The 21,721-nt window shown below is 29.9% G+C and overlaps 2 protein-coding genes across 23 annotated transcripts in view; one reads left to right on the plus strand and one right to left on the minus strand.

Moving 5' to 3' along the window:
* The window catches only part of LOC126905778 (fatty acyl-CoA reductase wat-like), a 60,020-nt gene extending 53,469 nt beyond the window's left edge, over positions 1–6,551 (minus strand). For 5 of the 7 annotated variants that reach the window (XM_050685816.1, XM_050685820.1, XM_050685819.1 and 2 more), the window contains exons 1-9: positions 6,317–6,551; positions 6,137–6,230; positions 3,902–4,153; positions 3,672–3,817; positions 3,497–3,606; positions 3,086–3,278; positions 2,538–2,685; positions 2,351–2,478; positions 2,026–2,280 (exon numbers count right to left, since the gene is read on the minus strand). In XM_050685816.1, coding sequence (XP_050541773.1) covers positions 2,026–2,280; positions 2,351–2,478; positions 2,538–2,685; positions 3,086–3,278; positions 3,497–3,606; positions 3,672–3,817; positions 3,902–4,153; positions 6,137–6,230; positions 6,317–6,468 — 1,478 coding nt within the window. In that variant the 5' untranslated portion in view covers positions 6,469–6,551. Of the gene's footprint in view, positions 1–2,025; positions 2,281–2,350; positions 2,479–2,537; positions 2,686–3,085; positions 3,279–3,496; positions 3,607–3,671; positions 3,818–3,901; positions 4,232–6,136; positions 6,231–6,316 lie in introns of those variants that run through there. The other 2 variants (XM_050685817.1, XM_050685821.1) reach the window with 2 other exon arrangements.
* Positions 6,552–8,646: 2,095 nt separating this feature from the next.
* LOC126905108 (putative protein TPRXL) lies at positions 8,647–11,271 on the plus strand. Of its 16 annotated transcripts, none has more exons than XM_050684525.1 (4): positions 8,647–8,724; positions 9,135–9,351; positions 9,976–10,407; positions 10,936–11,271. In XM_050684525.1, exons 1-4 carry the CDS (start codon positions 8,722–8,724, stop codon positions 11,154–11,156), a joined length of 873 nt encoding a protein of 290 aa, XP_050540482.1. In that variant the 5' UTR covers positions 8,647–8,721; the 3' UTR covers positions 11,157–11,271. The 16 variants fall into 16 exon arrangements, with proteins under 16 accessions (XP_050540482.1, XP_050540488.1, XP_050540479.1 ...); XM_050684531.1 differs by having other exon boundaries at positions 10,984–11,271; XM_050684522.1 differs by having other exon boundaries at positions 9,976–10,359; positions 10,840–11,271.
* Positions 11,272–21,721: the final 10,450 nt, after the last annotated feature.

A 21,721-nucleotide genomic window follows, 5' to 3' on the forward strand; every position in this document is an offset into this window, starting at 1 on the left:
AAACAGAAAATATCATGAGAATTAAAAAATAGTATTGTTAAGATTAATATCGTGCGTAAAAAGATTCTACAATTGAAATATGCAGAACTGAATTAATTTTAATGATTTATTTTAACTAAATGAACCAATAAAAACAAAGTTGTTAAAAAGATTTACTCAATTCAGCGTATTATAAAATTTGATTATAATTGTAAAAATCTTTCGTTAAATTCAGGTGAAACTAAAAATCATTTTTTTTTTTAATTTATGATTTATATAGCAACATGTTACAAAAAAATTCGGAATACTATAGACTGGTAGTAGCATACACAAATAGAGTAAAAATATTATTAAATTCAAAGTAAAATGATTTAATTTTGTATTTGAAACCTATCATATCAAACTTGATTCGTCAATAAATATTTTGAAAACATTAGAAATGAATGATTTTAATTGTCTGTATGGAGAATATGGGATAAGTAACTGTTTCATTGATAAATTAGAATTTTTTTTCAATTTTTGAGGGTAATATCTTCAACTAGATACGAATTGTAGTCATTTGACGTATCGTTGAAAAAAGTAGGTCAAGTTAGAGCAGAGAAAATAAATGATAGTCACAAAAAAATATCTTCTCAGCTTTGCATCGAAGCTAAAACTTAAAATATAGTAAAATAATTTTAATACGAATAAGAAATTTCTTCTTACAAGGTGGGACTAAAATTATGGGATCCTTGATATTTATTGAAGTTATTGAATCTAAATGAGATAAAAATCAAAGCAGATGAAAATTTATTCTAACTTAAAAAGAATTAAGAAAATATTTAATGCCATACGCGGGTTGGAACCTTGTACCCCAAGCGCGTATAACACAAGTTTAACCGACTCGGCAACCGTACGTCGCTACTGTCGACTGAAAAAATTGGCATTTTAATCTAGTTCAAATTTCAAAGTTATTTTTCTCGACTTCATAAAGCAAAAAAAATTAAATAAGTTTAACTTTCTATGCTATATCAATTTTTTATTTATATAATATTTATGAAAATCTGTACTCCCCTTGTCATGTATTTAAAAAAAAAATAAAATAAAAAACCCATAATTTTAACAAAAAAATAGCATATTTTTTAATACGGTAGTCATTTTGACCATGAAGACAAATCCAAAGGTCAAATTTTTTTTTCAAATTAAAGTATATTATATAAGCTTTAATTTAAGATCCATATAAAAGTGTAAGTATTTCTGGAACACTAAAAATTAAATTGAAAATATCCTAGTTTCAATACGCATGTTTAAAGTTTTGACCCCCCCTTGTATAAAGGGATATGATCCGATTTACAAAAAAAGCCTGTCAGATGATAGGGGTATATAAAAATTATTTATAAAAAAATAATAATATTGATCCATACATTTTTGTAAAAGTTATAGCAATATAAATTGAGAATTTATTCATGGAAATCATGCGTTTTTCTTTAACTTTGATATCCCTTTTGTCCATGAAGATAAATCCNATAGCAATATAAATTGAGAATTTACGAGATACGAGGGAAAATTTTTCAATTTTTGAGGGTAATGTCTTCGACTAGAAATGATTGTGATCTTTTAACGTATTGTTCATTAAAATCGGTCACAGACATAAAAAAAAAACATATCATAGTAAAATTAATACCTTCTTAGCTTTGCATATTAGCTAAAAATAAAACCCAAAATAATCATAGGATAGTTTTTAATCATAATTCTGGACTTTTTAACTTTATTAGTATTATACAAATACAATTTTAATCTATGCATATATATATATATATATACATAATACATCTAAGGTACAACAAATGGTTAATTTGTCATACAAAATTTTAGAATTTATTAATTGTTTAACGATGGCATAGTAAATTTTTTTAGTAAAATAAAATAAGGTAAAGGTATTTTAAATTGTTAGCAAGTGAACGTATAGTTTATTTAAAAAATCTTTTTGATTTAATATTTATTTGAACGATAAAAAAAATTAATTACAATAATAAATACAATCATTAAAAAACTTGTAATACATACCTATTAATTGTGTTTGTCGAAGTAGCCATTTGCAAACGATTACCCATCAAATACACACGTAGACCTTTAACGTACTTATCAAAATAATCGTTCCACGATAATGTACTGATATCGAAGCAGAATAGAGCTCTATCTCTAGGTGACAATTTGTTCATTAATCGATAAACATTGTGATTATAACATCTTATCCGCATTTGTTGATACAAATTTAAATGTTCAGCCGACTTGTGCACTCCTTCGTAGAATTTACTTAATCTATACAAATAAAATAATTATTTTACTCTAAGTATAATTTTTATCAGAATATAGTTGAACTTTTACACGCCTAGGCTCTTTGCCAGACATAGTAAAGTAAATATCTACCACTTTTGCAGGTAAAGTGTGAAAAATAAATGAAACAGTTCGATAAAGCCCCATAGTTTCAGCAATGTAACAAAATGGAATTCTAAAATACTTAAATAGAAATATTCTTAATAATTTCGAATAACTATTTTGTTTAAAAAAATATTTACACTATTAAAAGAAGATACTCTCTTTTCACTCATGAAAAAATATTCTCCTAACTGCTTCCACGAACAACATTTATGGTTTGACAATACAAAATTATAAATTGGCGTTTCCGTTATGTCACAGGGTAGTTCTTCATTGATAAAATCTAATCTAGATTTTTAATAAAAAATATATGACAATTATTAATATTAAAAAAATATATATATATTTTTTTTTTAAAGGAAATAATGTAAATTAATTTACCATAGCAGTATTATATATACATTTACACTGTAAAATATTTACAAAAAAACTTAATTATAATAAACATTACATTACAAAAAACTTCCAAAATAATTAGAATTTCAATACTAATATTTTTAATTATGCTTTATTATACTTTTTATACTTTATAACTAATGTATATCGTATAAAAAATTGGTGAACAATATCTCAAAAAATTAACACTTGTAAATATATTTAGAGTGACTTTAGATACTTTTGGCCTAAAATTAAAACTTTTCTAACACTAACAGTTTATACAAAATCAAAATATTTTCTTTTAACTAACGATTTGCTTCCAATCATATCCCAGCAAGCTACCAAAATAAGATTTACTAGCATATCAACGGGTATAATATTAGCGTTAACAAGTGATCCGTGAAAAGTGCGAACCAATCCTAATCCTGATCCCAATGTGTAAACAATCAAATTGTTTGTATGATTCGTCCAACCCGCTATTGGCTCATTTGCAGTCCCCAAAACTATAACCAAAAATTAGTTTTAGTTGAATGTGATAAGTACAAGGGTTATACCAAAAATAATGCACAAATACTTATTAAAATATGCTTCAAATAGTAAAAAAAATGTATCAACATATTAATTATATACTTGTTGTATGTATATGTATATACCTGTTGAATTTTATATGTTGCAGCAAATTATAATACAGAAAATATTTGATTAAAATAGAATTGCTTACCAAATCCTGGTCGTATGATGCAAGCTGGAAAATCTCGACCAGCCGATTGAATTATTTTTTCAGACGCAGCTTTAGTATAAGTAACAACGTCAGGCCACTCGGACACTAACCTAAATTATTTATTATTTAACAAATAACTTTTAAAATAAATTAAAATTATTTGTATATCATTTACTCTTTTGCTAAACCATTCATTATATGATCAGGGATAGTCTCGGCCATTTGTATCATAGTATTTATTGGTATAGGAAAGCTGTAGAACTGTTCGTGGATGTTAACTAAAGCATGATGTGCGAATACTGATGAAATATGAATAAAAGCCTGAACATTATGCAGTAGAATCATAAAAATGGATAAGTTATATAATATAGTTCTAAAATATATATTTTAGAACTAAATGTTTACCTTGAGGTCAGTAAATCCTTTTGCCAAAGACACGAGATCGTTTGTGGCCCTTATATTTGTGAAAATGGCTGATCGCAGATTACAATTGTTATGAGTAGTAATACCAGCCAAATGGATTATAATATTAACTTTATATTTCAATTTTATATAATCAATTTCAGTTATTCCCAAGTTTTTACGCAAAATTTCTCCACTAATAACTTGAACCTGATTTGCGTATCCGGGATTTTCTATTTTCATACGATCAAAAAGCTTAAAACATTATTTGAATTTATTATCGAATAAATTTTAACTAATTCATACTGTAATATAGGTCATTATTTTGTAAAACTGAAAACAAAGCATTTTTGTAATGTTTGGTTTAACTATGAATTTCTTGATCTATTATTACAAAAATATAATATAGTCTATTATTTGTAAACCTAGAAGTAGAACACTTTTGTAATGTTTAGATTAATTGTAATTCCCGAATTATTGTTACTATCAGGAAGTAAATATTTATAAACATTTTAGCTTCGATGCGAAGCTGAGAAGGTATTGGTTTTACTATGATGTGTTTTTTTTTTTTTTTTGTGTCTGTTACCACTTTTTCTCAGCTCTCACCAAACGGATTTCTTTCAACGATACGTCAAAAGATCACAAATCGTATCTAGTCGAAGACATTACCCTTAAAAATTGAAAAAATTTCCCTCGTTCCCCGTAAATGGGGGAAACCTCCAAAAAAATTACAAATTTAAAAATCGCTAATTTTCGAAATTTTTTCAATTTTTTTTACTAAAAACTGATGTAACTTTTTCAAAAATGAACATATCAATATAATTTTTTTATATAGATGCTTGATGTCATTACCTATTATTTGGTATATTTTTTTTGTAAATTTGACTTTTTTTCTGCCCACAGGGGGGGATTTAAAATGACAACTTTTTCACAAAAAATTAACTTTTTCAACTTAACTTTTGAAAATGTTCCGGAAGGTCTGACACTTTTATATATATCTTAAATTAAAGCTAATGTAATGTACTTTAATTTGAAAAAAAAAAATTTGACCTCTGGACTTGTCTTCACGGCGAAAATGGCTACCGAATGCTATTTTCGTGTGAAAATTCTCGATTTTATTATTTATATAATATTTAACTTTATAATGCTATAACTTATTGAAAAGTTTATGGATCCACACAATTTTTTTATGAGAAATAATATTTTTTAATAAACCCTTTTTCATTTGACATACTTTATCTTTATCGAGATATTAATAAGGAACCAGCAGATCAAGTAGCTTTTGGAATAAAACACCAATTTTTTTTAAATTAAACACTATCTAAAGATTTGCATCGAAGCGTTTATTTTTGATAGTGATTTTAATCACTGTCAGATATCATTATACGTGATCCAACTATACCACGTCATAACTGTGCCGCGACCCCCCTGTGCTGGGTTTTTTGAAAATGATTACTATATGAATTTTATAAAAAGAAAAACAAAAATGTTAGTATATATAAGATGAAATGGAATGAATTGAAGAGAGGAGAGAGAGAAGACCTCGGGAGTACCAAAGGTAATCTCTTTCCGTGTGGTACGTTTGTGACTTTAAGTTTTTATTTTGTGTATTATTTATTTATCCGGTTTTAAGTGTATCAATATTTTATATGTTTTATTTTGATTGATTATATCTTTATTAACTACATTTTGCGTTATTATTGAACTACTATAACTATAAGTTTAGAACAAAAAGATTGTTCCATATTTAAATGCAACAATACCATTATCTTTGTCATATGTAGATTAGTTGTTATTATTAAAGTAGAAGTATATTACAACTGAGATTCATACAAATTTTGGGTGTCTCCGAATTGGGTATTTAACAAATATTTTGTTATATATGTTAATAAACAAAAAAAAAGTTAATTAATTTGAAAAATACTATTCATTTTATTTAATTTCAAAAATTATCAATAACGTATAATTTATTAATCATTTACTATTTATTATTAACATTTTATTATTCTGTAATTATTGTAGAACCTTAAAATTTGCTAAATTTTTAAACAATGTGGAGGCGATACAAAAATGTAAAATTTTGTCAAATTAAAATTGAGCCATTTGACGACACTTCAACATGTAATAGCAATGTGATAGATTAGGTTAGAAATTACCCCATATTATTAAATACGTTTACAACCTTTAAAACTTTTAAGTCTATATTCACCACCGAAAAACACCATTAAAAATAATTACCGGACTGTTGAACATCATTTTAACTCTATCATGCGGATTTTGTTCATTTAAAGTCCTTACAATGATATAAATCATGTTTAATTCATGACATGTTCTAAAAAAAACAAAAAAATTTTTTATATCTTGAGATATTAAAGTAAATATAACAAATTTAATTTAATTGTATATAAATTCATTAACCTTAATAACTTCTCAATTAATACTTTTCCAACGAATCCTGTCCCACCTGTTATTAATATATTGGATCCACGAAAACATTTCTGTACTTGACTTTCAGGAGAATCTTGTAGATCGTTAATAAAATCTTGTATAAAAATATCACCCCCTTCCATGACTTCGTAAAACAACAGGTTTCTTCAATAATAAAATTATATGCTAAGTTTTAGTTAAGTTAATTTTAACAGATTGAACAATGTAAAACTAAATATAGTTAGGTATGAATATACACCTCAACTGTAAAATTAAAATAATATAATTTAACATAATAATGAATTATTCATCAACAATTGAAATACGCACATTTTTATAACTCTTTATTAGAGTAATAAATATTACATTAAAATTTCATTTTCACATGTAAGTCATAAGAAAACGTCTATTATAGATTAAAATTATTAGATCTGACCCTACAATACGCCTGTTGCACATTTAGAACAAATACAAAAATATATTTAAATAGTTTATTCAGCATTATTTTTAATATGAAAATAGTTGGAACTAGTATAGATGATTTCGACAGTGATTAAAATTACTACCATAAAAAACGCTACGATGCAAATCGATAGATAATGTTTAATTTTTAAAAGGAATTATTGAATTATTCCAAAAGCAACATGAATATAATATTATAAATATTTCTTTATTCATATCCTGATTACAAGTTTTATGATTTATAAGTATTATATGGGAAAGACTAAATCTTCGTTCCTATAAGACTATATTAATTAATCTAAAATATAAACACAATAATTGAATAGTAAATTTTTGAAACATTTTCGGAAATTAAGATTTTGATTTTAGATTTTATTCACATAGCATTTATAAAAATCAGTGATCCATCACTGTAACCTTCCCTTTGTACGATATTTTTAATTAATATAAAAAAGTATGACGGATAAAAATAATATGCATATACCACTAAAAAGAAAAGATTATAGTGATATATACATTTTTCAAAAAAATTGTATGAATATAAAGTTGAAAAATTAAATATGAATTCAAAAATATTAACACTTAAAAATACATAAAGATAAGTCATCTGGACTAAATTTATTAGTACGTAGCATAAGATTTAATTAAATATATATTTAAAAATGAAGTATTTCCTAGTATTTTTGAACTTTTTTAAGAGTATTGAAATTACTAACTTTTCATGAAATAGTTGCTATTTCTAATTCCCCCAGTGAGTAAGTAAAGTGTCAAATTATAATAAATTTTTAAAAATGTCAATTCATTAAGAATTGAAAATGTTATTGACACAAACACAAAATTAAAAAATTAACACACCACAATAAAGTTAAAATTGAAAATGAATACATAAATGTAATTTTAAAAAATACGTATAAAATTTCTTAAATTAAATTTTATGTATTTATTGTCATATTTATGACAATTTTTAGTAAAAAAATTAAGTTTTCATTGTTTTTCAGAAATTTCTTATTCATTAATTAAGCTTAAAAAATTCGATTTCAACAAAAAACAAGTTGTACATTAAATGGTTAATCAGAATAATTATTTCTCAAAATTTTGAGATGGTTATACTCTTTAAATTATTAGTATACACAATAGTCCACTTATCATAATCCATTCAATTACTCAAAAAAAATTTTTTTTCTTATTGTTCATCCCTTATGATGGGTGTCAACTTGATTTTTGTTATGGCAACATAAAAATTTAGCTAACTAATAAAACAGAAAATTATCTAATTAAAAAAGGATCGATCGATAGCTATTTTTGGACCAGTACTTTGATTGTCAATTTTTTTGTATTTAAGCTACAGGTGAAATACGATAATGATGAATGCAGAGTATCACGGCTGAAAAATATTCAATGATAAAAATAGTCATAAGGTAGACCTATGACACTGAATAAGTGTCTAATTCTAAAAATTCAAACGTATAAAAAGAACATTGATTACTAAATCAAGTCAAACATGTATATTAACTTTTTAGATAAAAATCAAAACTAATATTTATTGTAAAAATTATAATACTTATAAAATTAATACCTATAAAAATATAAAAATTAAATGTATGATACATTTAAACAGTATATCAAAATACAGTTTTAACCACATCACGAACATCCTTATCGTCTAATTGACCATGAAATATTATTTTATAACAATAAATTTGTCATTAAAAGCAATATTATTTGACATAATATTGATAATAGACAAAAAAAGTTTTTTTTTATCACGACTTCAGCATATTAAACAAATTTCGATAGTAAAATACTTAGTAGTTTTGTATATAAACGAATGATCAATGTGATTGTCATATAGTAAAATTTTATTTGTGTCACAGTTTAAGTTTTATTGAAGATTATTTTTTTTATGAAACTTTTAAAAAGAACAAATTAATACAATGGTAATTTTATCTAAAATTATATTATTAAAAGCTACTAAGTAATATCATCTTACAGTAGTATAGCTAGGATTACATATTGAGCCATATATAGAATATTTTTGTGCATTTTTTCATTTTTAAGGTATAAATTATGGTTCATAGCCACCCTTGCTACACTACTGTAACATTTTATAAGACCAACAATGTCTTCAAAGGTATAAAAAAATTATATTTTCTCAATAGAGAAATATATTAATTATACGTAATTAATATTATACGTAAATGCTATATTATTTTGTATTTACAAAAAAAGAAATGCTATAGAAATATCTCTAATATATTATATCCTTAATACATATACTATATACTTAATATATTTTTAACAATTTTAAATTATAATTCAAATAACAAGACTCTAAAATTTTTTACAGAATTTCCGAATTTTAATCATTGCCACAGTGATAAATTTTTCTATCGCTAGGCACATGCATGATAGACAAAATAAAAACAATAAAACACCATTGTATTGTGGTTGTTCACCAAAACCATCTAGTGAATCAACTCCGTCTAGTGGATCACCAGGCTCCTCTACACCACCAGGTTCATCAACTCCATCTAGTGGATCACCGGGTTCATCTACACCATCTAGTTCTTCAACCCCATCTAGTGGATCACCGGGATCATCCACACCACCAGGTTCATCAACTCCATCTAGTGGATCACCAGGCTCCTCTACACCACCAGGTTCATCAACTCCATCTAGTGGATCACCAGGCTCCTCTACACCACCAGGTTCATCAACTCCATCTAGTGGATCACCAGGCTCCTCTACACCACCAGGTTCATCAACTCCATCTAGTGGATCACCAGGCTCCTCTACACCACCAGGTTCATCAACTCCATCTAGTGGATCACCAGGCTCCTCTACACCACCAGGTTCATCAACTCCATCTAGTGGATCACCAGGCTCCTCTACACCACCAGGTTCATCAACTCCATCTAGTGGATCACCAGGCTCCTCTACACCACCAGGTTCATCAACTCCATCTAGTGGATCACCAGGCTCCTCTACACCACCAGGTTCATCAACTCCATCTAGTGGATCACCAGGCTCCTCTACACCACCAGGTTCATCAACTCCATCTAGTGGATCACCAGGCTCCTCTACACCACCAGGTTCATCAACTCCATCTAGTGGATCACCAGGCTCCTCTACACCACCAGGTTCATCAACTCCATCTAGTGGATCACCAGGCTCCTCTACACCACCAGGTTCATCAACTCCATCTAGTGGATCACCAGGCTCCTCTACACCACCAGGTTCATCAACTCCATCTAGTGGATCACCAGGCTCCTCTACACCACCAGGTTCATCAACTCCATCTAGTGGATCACCAGGCTCCTCTACACCACCAGGTTCATCAACTCCATCTAGTGGATCACCAGGCTCCTCTACACCACCAGGTTCATCAACTCCATCTAGTGGATCACCAGGCTCCTCTACACCACCAGGTTCATCAACTCCATCTAGTGGATCACCAGGCTCCTCTACACCACCAGGTTCATCAACTCCATCTAGTGGATCACCAGGCTCCTCTACACCACCAGGTTCATCAACTCCATCTAGTGGATCACCAGGCTCCTCTACACCACCAGGTTCATCAACTCCATCTAGTGGATCACCAGGCTCCTCTACACCACCAGGTTCATCAACTCCATCTAGTGGATCACCAGGCTCCTCTACACCACCAGGTTCATCAACTCCATCTAGTGGATCACCAGGCTCCTCTACACCACCAGGTTCATCAACTCCATCTAGTGGATCACCAGGCTCCTCTACACCACCAGGTTCATCAACTCCATCTAGTGGATCACCAGGCTCCTCTACACCACCAGGTTCATCAACTCCATCTAGTGGATCACCAGGCTCCTCTACACCACCAGGTTCATCAACTCCATCTAGTGGATCACCAGGCTCCTCTACACCACCAGGTTCATCAACTCCATCTAGTGGATCACCAGGCTCCTCTACACCACCAGGTTCATCAACTCCATCTAGTGGATCACCAGGCTCCTCTACACCACCAGGTTCATCAACTCCATCTAGTGGATCACCAGGCTCCTCCACACCACCAGGTTCATCAACTCCGTCTAGTGGATCACCAGGCTCCTCTACACCACCAGGTTCATCAACTCCATCTAGTGAATCACCAGGCTCCTCTACACCACCAGGTTCATCAACTCCATCTAGTGGATCACCTGGATCATCCACACCACCAGGTTCATCAACTCCATCTAGTGGATCACCTGGATCATCCACACCACCAGGTTCATCAACTCCATCTAGTGGAACATCTAGTTCTTCAACTGTTTCGGGAGGAATACATTCACATGGTGGATTATGTCATCCTAAAAAATGTTGTAGCGAAAATATTTATATTAACAATTATTAAAATAGTTAATATATCAATTATAATAAAATGTATTTGATTATAATCAAATACATTTTTCATTTTATACGAATTAATTGACCGTATAACATGAAATTTTACAATATACCTTTTTTAGTTTAAAATTCAATATAATTTTTTTTGCGTATTAATCTATGTCTTGAATTTTTATTATTTATTTTGTGATATATCATTTTTATATTCAATTTGTGTCATAATTTTTCAAACCTTTTAATTTGCCTATTAGTGGAATAAAATCTTTAGTAAAATGTTTCAGAGTTATCGTGTTGTGACTCAATTCGAAGTTAAGCAAGAGCTGAGTCACAACAAGACGTGGCCTTCCCCGTTAGCCGGACCCCAGAGTGGGATCCGTTGCCAAGGCCGCACCACGTGGAGGTGGGGGTAGGATTTTGCTAAGGTTGGGAAACGAAACACATAGAAACAAACAGATACAAACACTAAAAACGAAACGACCTTGAGAGTCAGGCCAATTTTGTTTTTCACTCGGCAGCGCGTAAGTCCAACGAGCACCCGTCCGAATCAGTCTAAATGTAGTCCGAAGGCCCCAGAGACCCAACAGCAACAGCTGTGAGGCTACCACCCAATCCAGAGATCACCCGGACTACCTCTATGTTCTCGGCCCACGGCGCCTGCCGAAATGCCTAGCCGACATCTTCCATCGTGTCTCCGGTACGATGTCCCATATGGTAATCTCCACAGGTTTCCCGATGGTGGTCACCACCGCAGCATTTCCCAAAGCAGTCCGTGCGACTTCAACGATCTCGAATTATCCTTTTGGAACCCGTAGCTCAATGTTACCTTGCCTAGTTTTCTTGAAGGCCGTAATTGTCAGCCCAAGGGCCTGGATGTCAACGCCGGCCACGAGTTTTCTCGCGACTTCTACGTTGGACCGATCACCCTTGAGCTTCACCAGTACGGCTTCCGTTTTTGAGGCAACAGCTTGCCTTACCCTTTGCCTAAGCGTAGGTACGAGCTTGGCTTTAGTCGTCGGAGAGGGGGCTGCGAGCGGCCGCTCCCGCACCTTCCTCCGTCATGCTACAACTGAACGGGGCCCAATCCCCTGTTGTATCGCAACCAATGAGGGGGGGTTATCAAGCTCACGTTGCTCTCCTCGTCTCCTCCGCTTCTTCTTCTTTTTTGGTCGTGAATCCCATGGCCCTGTTTGGACGGATGCATTGGTAGTACGCGGCTTCGGCCGTGTGGCCATCACCTCAGACTCAATACCTGTCCCTCCGCTTTCACAGGTCGGCGGACCAAGAAGTCTCCTGTCCGACTCGCACACGTCTTCTCGTAGTTGTTCCAGAAGGCTTACTATCTCAGTGTGACCATTTCCTAGTTGCGTGGTTCAATTTTTCATGATCATGTACGTTGCGGATAGTAGTGACAAAAGTGCGCATATCCGCAAGAATCTGTCCATGTTTGGCCAATACTTCTTCGAGGGCGGCTATGTCCTCATCGGCATATTTCCTCCTCCGCTTTGCTTGCGGCGACATCCTTGGCATCACCTGCGGTAAAAGCACTGCAGCAGGTGAGTGGTCCGTGTTTAGAACCTCTCCCTCCGGACTTGCAGGCGACATCTTCTTTCGCTTCATGCAAAGCGCCTCGCCCTCATCGTAAGTTCCGAGACTCCGATCCACCAGGTCCTCCACAAACGTAGAATCTTTCGTGATGGCCTCCTCATCGCTAGCTACTATTATGACTATTTTTATTATGAGAAATAATATTTATATACCTCTTTCATTCGACGTCTTTTTTTTTAAACGGTTCATTTCCCTTAATATAGGAGGGGGGTTCAAAACTTAAAAATGCATATAGAAAGTCGAACTTTTTCAATTTAATTTTTGGAAGTGTTCCGGAAATATTGACACTTTTATATATATCCTAAATTAAAGCTTATATAATATACTTAATCATGGAAAAAAAAAAATTAGACTTTATTTTGTTTTTACGGTGAAAATAGTTACCGAATGCTATTTTTGTTTGAAAATTCTCGATTTTATATTTTTAACTTTATAATACTATAGCTTATTGAAAAGTATATGGATCAATACAATTTTTTTATAATAAATAATATTTATATCCCTCTTTCATTCGACATATTTTTTTTTTAAATAATACCATTTTATATTTATATATTATAAATATATATAGATATTTATTTATTCATACATTACACTTATAAATCATGTAACTTGCAATCAGGATATAAATAAGGTGTAACGTAATAAAGTTATTATGAATATAAGGTCACAGGTAACCATATTCAAATAGTGCGCGTCGTGTGTCTGTAGGGTCAGTGTTGCATATACACACATGATTAGTTATTAGACAATCATTTTCCCTACCACCTGTGATCCTTGTCCATACCACATTAGAATGGTCACACTGTCAACTACCCTTTCCATGTGCTATCGAGCTGGTTTGGAAAATCACGGTTATGTCAAAAAATATCATCATTCATTCATTTTTTCCTCTTCATCGTGGGATACATTTTTGGCCTGTTGGCGTCAACCATTTTATTTGTCTTTTTTTCTGCGATCCTGTCAAGAAACCAAAGATAGAAGAATAAATTTTCATTTTGGCTTGGCCATTGTTATGGCAACACCTCAAATCAATAACCTGGACTTGGACAACATCAACTAATTGTAATGTGGTATATTTCTTCTGTTTCTTTTCTCTGTTTAACATGTTATTTAAGTAATTTGTTTATTAGTGATCTGATTATGTGGTCACACATGTTAGTTACTGACTATACAGGTTAACTATAATTTTATATTATAAGTAATGGTCAATCCGTCTATTTTTTTTTCTTTCTCTCTTTTCTTTATTTCATGAGCTGACAGTTTCCTCGGGTGTTGTCAGAGGGACATGGTGAACATCTCAATGAGTCCTCTACATTTATGTAGAGGATACTCATTGACGTTGGTGACATGTCCACTATACCCTGACGCATGCGTTGGATCTGTCATGCTCATGTTTTTCCTCTTTTGCTCTGTTATATTATATTGTGGTTATGACATTTGAAATTTAATATACTCTAGCAAGTAATTTGTTCCAGTTAATATAGTTTTATATCTGGTGACTGGTTCTTTCTTATCAAGAACACTGATATGATAAAAAAAAATGGATCATTACATTCAGACTTTATTAGTCATGAATTATTATACTTTGTAAAGAACACAGGCTGTTTGAATGCCTGACTGTCTATAGACAACTTGTATGTAATATTGGTATAAATCACCATTCATTGTCTTAACTTTTAATTATAAACATACTGTAAATTCCTCTTATATCCTTGACCATAACTTAATCACTATTAATTTATTCAATATTTTACAGTCGTGTTTTTTTTGTTCCCTATATTTTCCCTTTTATTTGGGACTTATGTTTTTAATTAATTAATTTGTTTTGATGTACAATTCTCTTTTTAAATATTTTTATTATATTATATGAACAAGATATAAAATTGCTTGTAATGTTTAATAAAATTTTAATAACTGTTCTAAACCATATTTTATTAATTACCTTTTCCCCTAGGATAAGGTACCAAAATCCCTGGTCCAGGGAGGCTCTGCCTCGGTCCAGGGTGGACCCTCATCGGGGTCCTTGTAAGTTTATCTTACAACTGAAATAGGAGATCATGTAGCTTTTGGAATAAATTTTTTAAAATTTAACACTACCTACAGATTTGCATTGAATTGCTTTTTAAGATAGTGATTTTAATCACTGTCAGATATTATTATACTTGATCTAACTATGCCACATCCCCACTGTGCTGGGTTTTTTTTCTTTATGTTCGATTATTAATTTAACATATTTATTTATAATACTAGTGAATAATACATTTATTTTTTCAGGAGACCCGTCTCTAAGAGCATTTTTTTATGCACGGCCTAAATATGCGAATTGCATAGACTAGTTTGACCTAAAAAAATGGCTGTTATCTGAATTTAACAACCTAGTTTATTATTTATATTTATAATATTAAGAGCATGGTAATATACACGAACTAAGGTAAAAAAAACTAGACATTAACCCTTATCAGGAGATCCGGTTTTGTTATACATTTTACATAGAAAGGGTGTTTTTGCATAAACGGCGCATCTGCTATTATATGTATTTTCACGATTTCTTCACTCCATTTTAGCTTCGATGCGAAGCTGAGATGATATTAATTTTACTATGATGTGTTTTTTTTTTTTGTGTCTGTATAAGCTCAATCTCAGCTCTCGCTGGACCGATTTTGATGAAAAATATGTTAAAAGATCACAAATCGTACCTAGTCGAAAACATAACCCTCAAAATTTGAAAAAAAACTCCCTCGTTACCCGTAAACGGGGGAAATCCCCCAAAAAATTTCAAATTTAAAAATCGCTAATTTTCGACATTTTTTCAATTATTTTAACTTAAAATTGCCACAACTCTTTTAAAAATGACCGAATCAATATAATATTATTTTTATAGATATCTTAGGTATTTATTCATTATTTTTTATATTTTTGTGAACATTTGATCCTTTACAAGCCCACAGGAAGGGTTTCAAAATAGTAACTTTATTACAAAAAATTAACTTTTGAAAATGTTCCGGAAAGACTGACACTTATATATACACCTTAAATTAAAGCTAATGTAATATACTTTAATTTAAAAAGAAAAAATTTAACCTCTGGACTTGTCTTCATGGTAAAAATGACTACCGTATGCAAAAATATGATATTTTTGTGAAAAAATTCTTGATATTATATTTTACATGGTTCCAACCCGCGTATGGCAATGAATTTTTTACATTTTTTCTTAATTCTTTTTAAGTTTAAGAATAAATTTTCAACTGCTTTGATTTTTATCTCATTTAGATTCAATAACTTTAATAAAGATCAAGGATCCCGTCACTGTAGTCGCCACTCGCGAGAAGAAATTTTTTATTCATATTAAAATTACTTTACTATATTTTAAGTTTTAGCTTCGATCCAAAGCTGAGAAGATATTTTTTTGTGACTATCATTTATTTCCTCTGCTCTAACTTGACCTACTTTTTTCAACGATACGTCAAATGACTACAAATCGTGTTTAGTTGAAGATATTACCCTCAAAAATTGAAAAAAAATTCTAATTTATCAATGAAACAGTTACTTATCCCATATTCTCCATACAGACAATTAAAATCATTCATTTCTAATGTTTTCAAAATATTTATTGACGAATCAAGTTTGATATGATAGGTTTCAAATACAAAATTAAATCATTATACTTTGAATTTAATAATATTTTTACTCTATTTGTGTATGCTACTACCAGTCTATAGTATTCCGATTTTTTTTGTAACATGTTGCTATATAAATCATAAATTAAAAAAAAAAAATGATTTTTAGTTTCACCTGAATTTAACGAAAGATTTTTACAATTATAATCAAATTTTATAATACGCTCAATTGAGTAAATCTTTTTAACAACTTTATACAATTTTTTTAATTCTCATAAAATTTTCTATTTAATGATGTCAATTTCAAACTTGCCAATTGAGCTAAAATTTATGATAAAATAAATTATTTTTTTTATTATAATTATTCACAAAAATCAACTTTAAACGATTAAAAAATAGGTTAAATATGTCATTTTCCTTATTTTAACATATTAATAATCAAAATCAGTATTAATTTAAAACAATTTTTTTTTATATGTAAATACTTATTTTAGCTTCGATGCGAAGCTGAGAAGGTATTGGTTTTACTAAGATGTGTTTTTTTTTTTATTTATTTATTTTTTTTTTTTTGTCTGTTACCACTTTTTCTCAGCTCTCACCGAACCGATTTCTTTCAATGATACGTCAAAAGATCACAAATCGTATCTAGTCGAAGACATTACCCTTAAAAATTGAAAAAAATTCCCTCGTTCCCCGTAAATGGGGGAAACCTCCAAAAAAATTACGAATTTAAAAATCGTTAATTTTCGAAATTTTTTCAATTTTTTTTACTTAAAAGTGCCATAACTTTTTCAAAAATAAATATATCAATATCATTCTTTTTTATATAGACGCATAATATCATTACCTTTCATTTGGTATATTTTTTTCATAAATTTGACCCTTAACCTGCCCACAAGGGGGGATTTAAAATGACAACTTTTTCAACTTAACTTTTGAAAATGTTCCGGAAGGTCTGACACTTTTATATATATCTTAAATTAAAGCTAATGTAATGTTCTTTATTATGCAAAAAAAAAATTTCGGACTTTATTTTATCTTCACGGTGAAAATGGCTACTGAGTGCTATTTTTGTGTGAAAATTTTCGATTTTGTATTTTACATTTTTAACTTTATTATGCTATAACTTTTTGAAAAATGTATGGATCAGTACAATTTTTTCATGAGGAGTAGTATTTATATTCATTGATAATTATGTTTTATTTTTTATTTTCACAGGAATAATTTAATATTATAAACATTAAATATATTTATTTTTTAATAATTCTATTTTAACAGTGAACTTAACAGTAACAGTAACTTAACTTTGATCATTTATTTAATGGTAAATATCCATTATGAACTTCTCTTAATAGATGGAGTAAAGGTTGCAGCTAGATATTATTTTAGAGCTAGGTCCATAAGGTTAGAATATGTTTGTTAGACAATTTGTATTGGGTAGGTAGTTGCTAATATATATTTTTTTTACAAACACCGTGACGGCAGACAACGTAGGGAAACTTATATATTGCCTTGGTGATTATTGTTCCTCATCTCTTCAAGTTGTCAACTACGGGACATATAGGGCCGCCATAATACCGTCTAATACATTGTAATGATGAATAACACATTGTATTATACAAATGAATAGTACAGGGAAAAACGGTAACGGTCCATTTCTGTAAGAAAAATAATTATATCAAAAGTTGTAAGTCTTGTCAGTTAGGTCAGAGACACTTGTATATTCACCTATTCCACACAGAGTGACTATTTAACTATGACTCATACATAATCTTTAAATATATATAACATATTAGAATTTTTTCTTTTCAGAATTATTAGCATCTTATGTTAAAAAAAAAAAAATTGACGCATTCCGGCTTCACCGCTGGATGGCGACTGCGACACAGCTGCCTCTTCTCGTCCGACAGGTTGCGCGTCGCCGTACACACGATTATCTTTACAACTGTCACGTTGATCATAACCAAAGGAAGATTTTGGAATAACCGAATATATCGTTAAATTTTAATTACTGTTCTTATTATTGAAACTAATAATATTCTGTTGGAATAAACACACCCAGTGTCGTTAAATTCAATCACTTTACTAATATTTATTACACTAAATACCCTGACCCCGTCAAAATGTTGACATCCATCCCTTCTCTCCCCCTTAAAATTTTATGTATTAAATTATTCAAATGGACTACGGAGTAGTCTACGATATTTTCACGTATCTATTCACTTTTGTTCTACTGAATATATTGCGTTTCTTTTTTTATTCAAATAATTTTTACAGTTACGCAATGCGTTAAAAATATATTATTTTTTTCAACATTTTTAAATAGCCGTTTTTAGTTATTTCTTATAAAAAAATTTAACGGATTAATAACATTTTGAAGGCCAGTACTTATTTACTTACAATTTTTTAATACATAGTTTGGGGGCATGTAACGCGGGCGGGATCAGCTCGTACAAGTTTAAGAGCACGCTGTTTGCGCTAATATGTACTCAACGTATTAAAATGTTTTGCAAAAAAAAAAAGTTGTATTAATATTTTGAAAGTATAAAAAATTTTATTTATTTTTCATCCGACACATGTAATAAAAAATATGCATTTAACTTAATCCATAACTGTAATGGTTATTTAAAAAAAAGTAATACAAAATATTCAGTTGATCAAAAGTGATAAGATTAGTCAAAATATCGTAAACCAATTTGCATGTTTCCATTTAAAAAATCAAGTTTATAAAATGTTAAGGAGATAGAAGGGATATAACAAAATTTTGTTTTGAAAACTGTAGAACATACGATACTATTAACTTATAGTATTTATGACATTAATATATTTTATTTTATGTTTTATGCATTTAAAGGTATTGCGCGAGTTGTAGTTAGACAATCACTCTGTAATTTTTATAATATAACATATTCATATTATGAATATCAAATATAACACGATGAATTTAATTAAATGTCAACGCTTGTCCAAAACACAATTACCAATTTACTTCAAAATGTATTCGATAATAACCAGTGCCATAACTAGCAGAAATGTTGGCAAATACACACGGCCTGAGGTTAAGGTCCTTCTAGGCTTTTATGAATACCACAGCTTTTGATCAGTTACTTAAGTGTTAGATAATATGTTGTTAGTCATAGACCATTTAATAGTGTGCTCTGAATGAACAATAATTATCAGATCATGTTCAACAGTATTTAATGAAATAGAGAGTTAAAGAATAAATAATTTCAAACGGTCAGTGGGCCGATGAATTGACTGGTTGTTGTGCCTGTCAATTTGTATAAAAGAGATACTCTGAATTCTTGACAGGCCGATTTGTAGTGGAATACTTATTATTGATATAAGATTAAGACTGAAAAATACCATGTTAATACATGTAATATTAATAAATTAACACCTGTTTAATGGTAGCTTACAAAGTAATTATTTTTACATGCTTATTTTACGTAATATAATTGTGGAAAACGATGATAATGACGACAGTCATATTACATAATATGATATTTATAATATCGGTAATATTTTGCAATCATTTGCCCATTTAATAATGAAATTTATTGTTTGTTAGAATACGTTCGTGATTCAAAGATTTTGATCCACATAGAAACTATTTTACAAAACCGTTTAAATCATATTATGTATTATCATTATTATTAATAATTGCTGAAAACACGTTAAATATCGTGGCTGTTAATTTTTACTATATGTTTATGACGTAAAAAATTGACCTATCATTAATAGTACTATTTAACACATTAGTAAATTAAATTAGTTATTGTGAACATCATATAATTAAGTGTAACTGCTCGGCAATTGGTAATGCGGTGTTATTGTCTAGATAGTATTAATTTCGTGGTGAATAAAAACTAATTTTGAACAGTATAATTCAGTAATAACATAATTAAATTTTCCTAAATAATGCAGTCGCACATTCCTTTTTTCTATTTTATCTGTTGTACAATCGTTCATAACAAATTATCAATGTGATAACAAATGCCCAGCTGACCACTACAGTACTCTCAATGGGAGGCCGTATTTATGCGGAAAAAAAAATGGGCGGAACATGAATTATCCGGAAAAAATATCTCTGGAACGTATATTACTGGAACTGTATAATTACGGAAACTTTAAAATCCGGACTGTAAAATTCAGGATCGTAAAATCCCGGACCGTATAAATACGGAATACAAGATGCCTGACCGTAGATTACCGGTCTTCTAAAATTCGGAATGTAGAACGCCGGACCGTAGAAATCCGGAAAATATTGTTATGAGTGGTTCTCAATATGCTCTCTCGTTCTATATAGTTTTATTTAATGAATACCTACTGAAGCACGGAGATTCGGAATGAATTTTCAGCATGACAAAATTATTATTAATTGTGTTTTAAAATTATTATTGTATAGTCCTACAAATTCAAGTTAGACATTTGTTTTTCATATCTTCTATTAATGGAGATTTCTGTTCGATTTCGATCATTCTTAAGATAAAATATCAATTTTATATTATTAATATTCCTAAATCCAATAGTGATTGCAATAAGTGTTTTTTTAATTTAATAAATTTATAAAAATCATAGTGTACATACAACATAGCTATTTGTAGCTATTTGAGCAGCTCGAAATCGCTGTACATTTTAAACCTACTTTATATTTGAAAACCTGAAATCTTTTTAATTTCAGTGTTAAGGAGTTTTTATTAAATATTATTATAAAATCAAAGTAACATAATTGACAAACATATTTTAGATTTTATTCTTAAAAAAAAAAAGTACAAATAATGAAAATAATTTACATCCCGGTGTGCAAAAATGAGTTAATGAGACGAAACGTAAAAGGCTCGGGGCAACTTGCGATATTGAAGTAAAAGTTTGTTAATTTCTTAGGGACGTTATTTAAATGCCAAACGCTCGGTTACAGATACAATATAATACTTATGTATATTACAAATACAACTTTATATAGAAGTTAATCCAATACTATTAGAGTACTTTAATATATACATTCATATACACATATTAATTTATAATACAGTGGTCTCTGTATAAACTTCGTTTATTTTTAAATTAATTTGATGCAAAGTGATCGGAATTTTGTTCTAAACAGCATACAAAAAATATTGGTGAATTTTATTGTCAACCCCTTCACGTACGACAAAGGGATTAAAAATTGACAAAAAAATGTAGAAATCTATTTTTTTTATATATATCCTATTAATTATTATAAATAGAAAAAATTCCTCAGAATTAAAAATACAGTTAACTATAATGAAAAGATAGAGGTCTTTACAAATTTGTTGTAACATTGATTTATTAACGTCTAACTAATAAATTCTGTTTAATTTTA

Source organism: Daktulosphaira vitifoliae, unplaced genomic scaffold, assembly GCF_025091365.1.
Source record: "Daktulosphaira vitifoliae isolate Bord-2020 unplaced genomic scaffold, ASM2509136v1 Scaffold_4, whole genome shotgun sequence".
In the NCBI taxonomy this organism is placed as follows: domain Eukaryota; kingdom Metazoa; phylum Arthropoda; class Insecta; order Hemiptera; family Phylloxeridae; genus Daktulosphaira; species Daktulosphaira vitifoliae.

Excerpts from the sequence above, each read along its gene's own strand:
- LOC126905108 (XM_050684522.1), top strand. Across the intron at positions 9,352-9,975 it reads GGGTTCATCTACACCATCTA|GTTCATCAACTCCATCTAGT; the intron begins GTTCTTCAACCC and ends CTACACCACCAG. Across the intron at positions 10,360-10,839 it reads AGGCTCCTCTACACCACCAG|GTTCATCAACTCCGTCTAGT; the intron begins GTTCATCAACTC and ends CCACACCACCAG.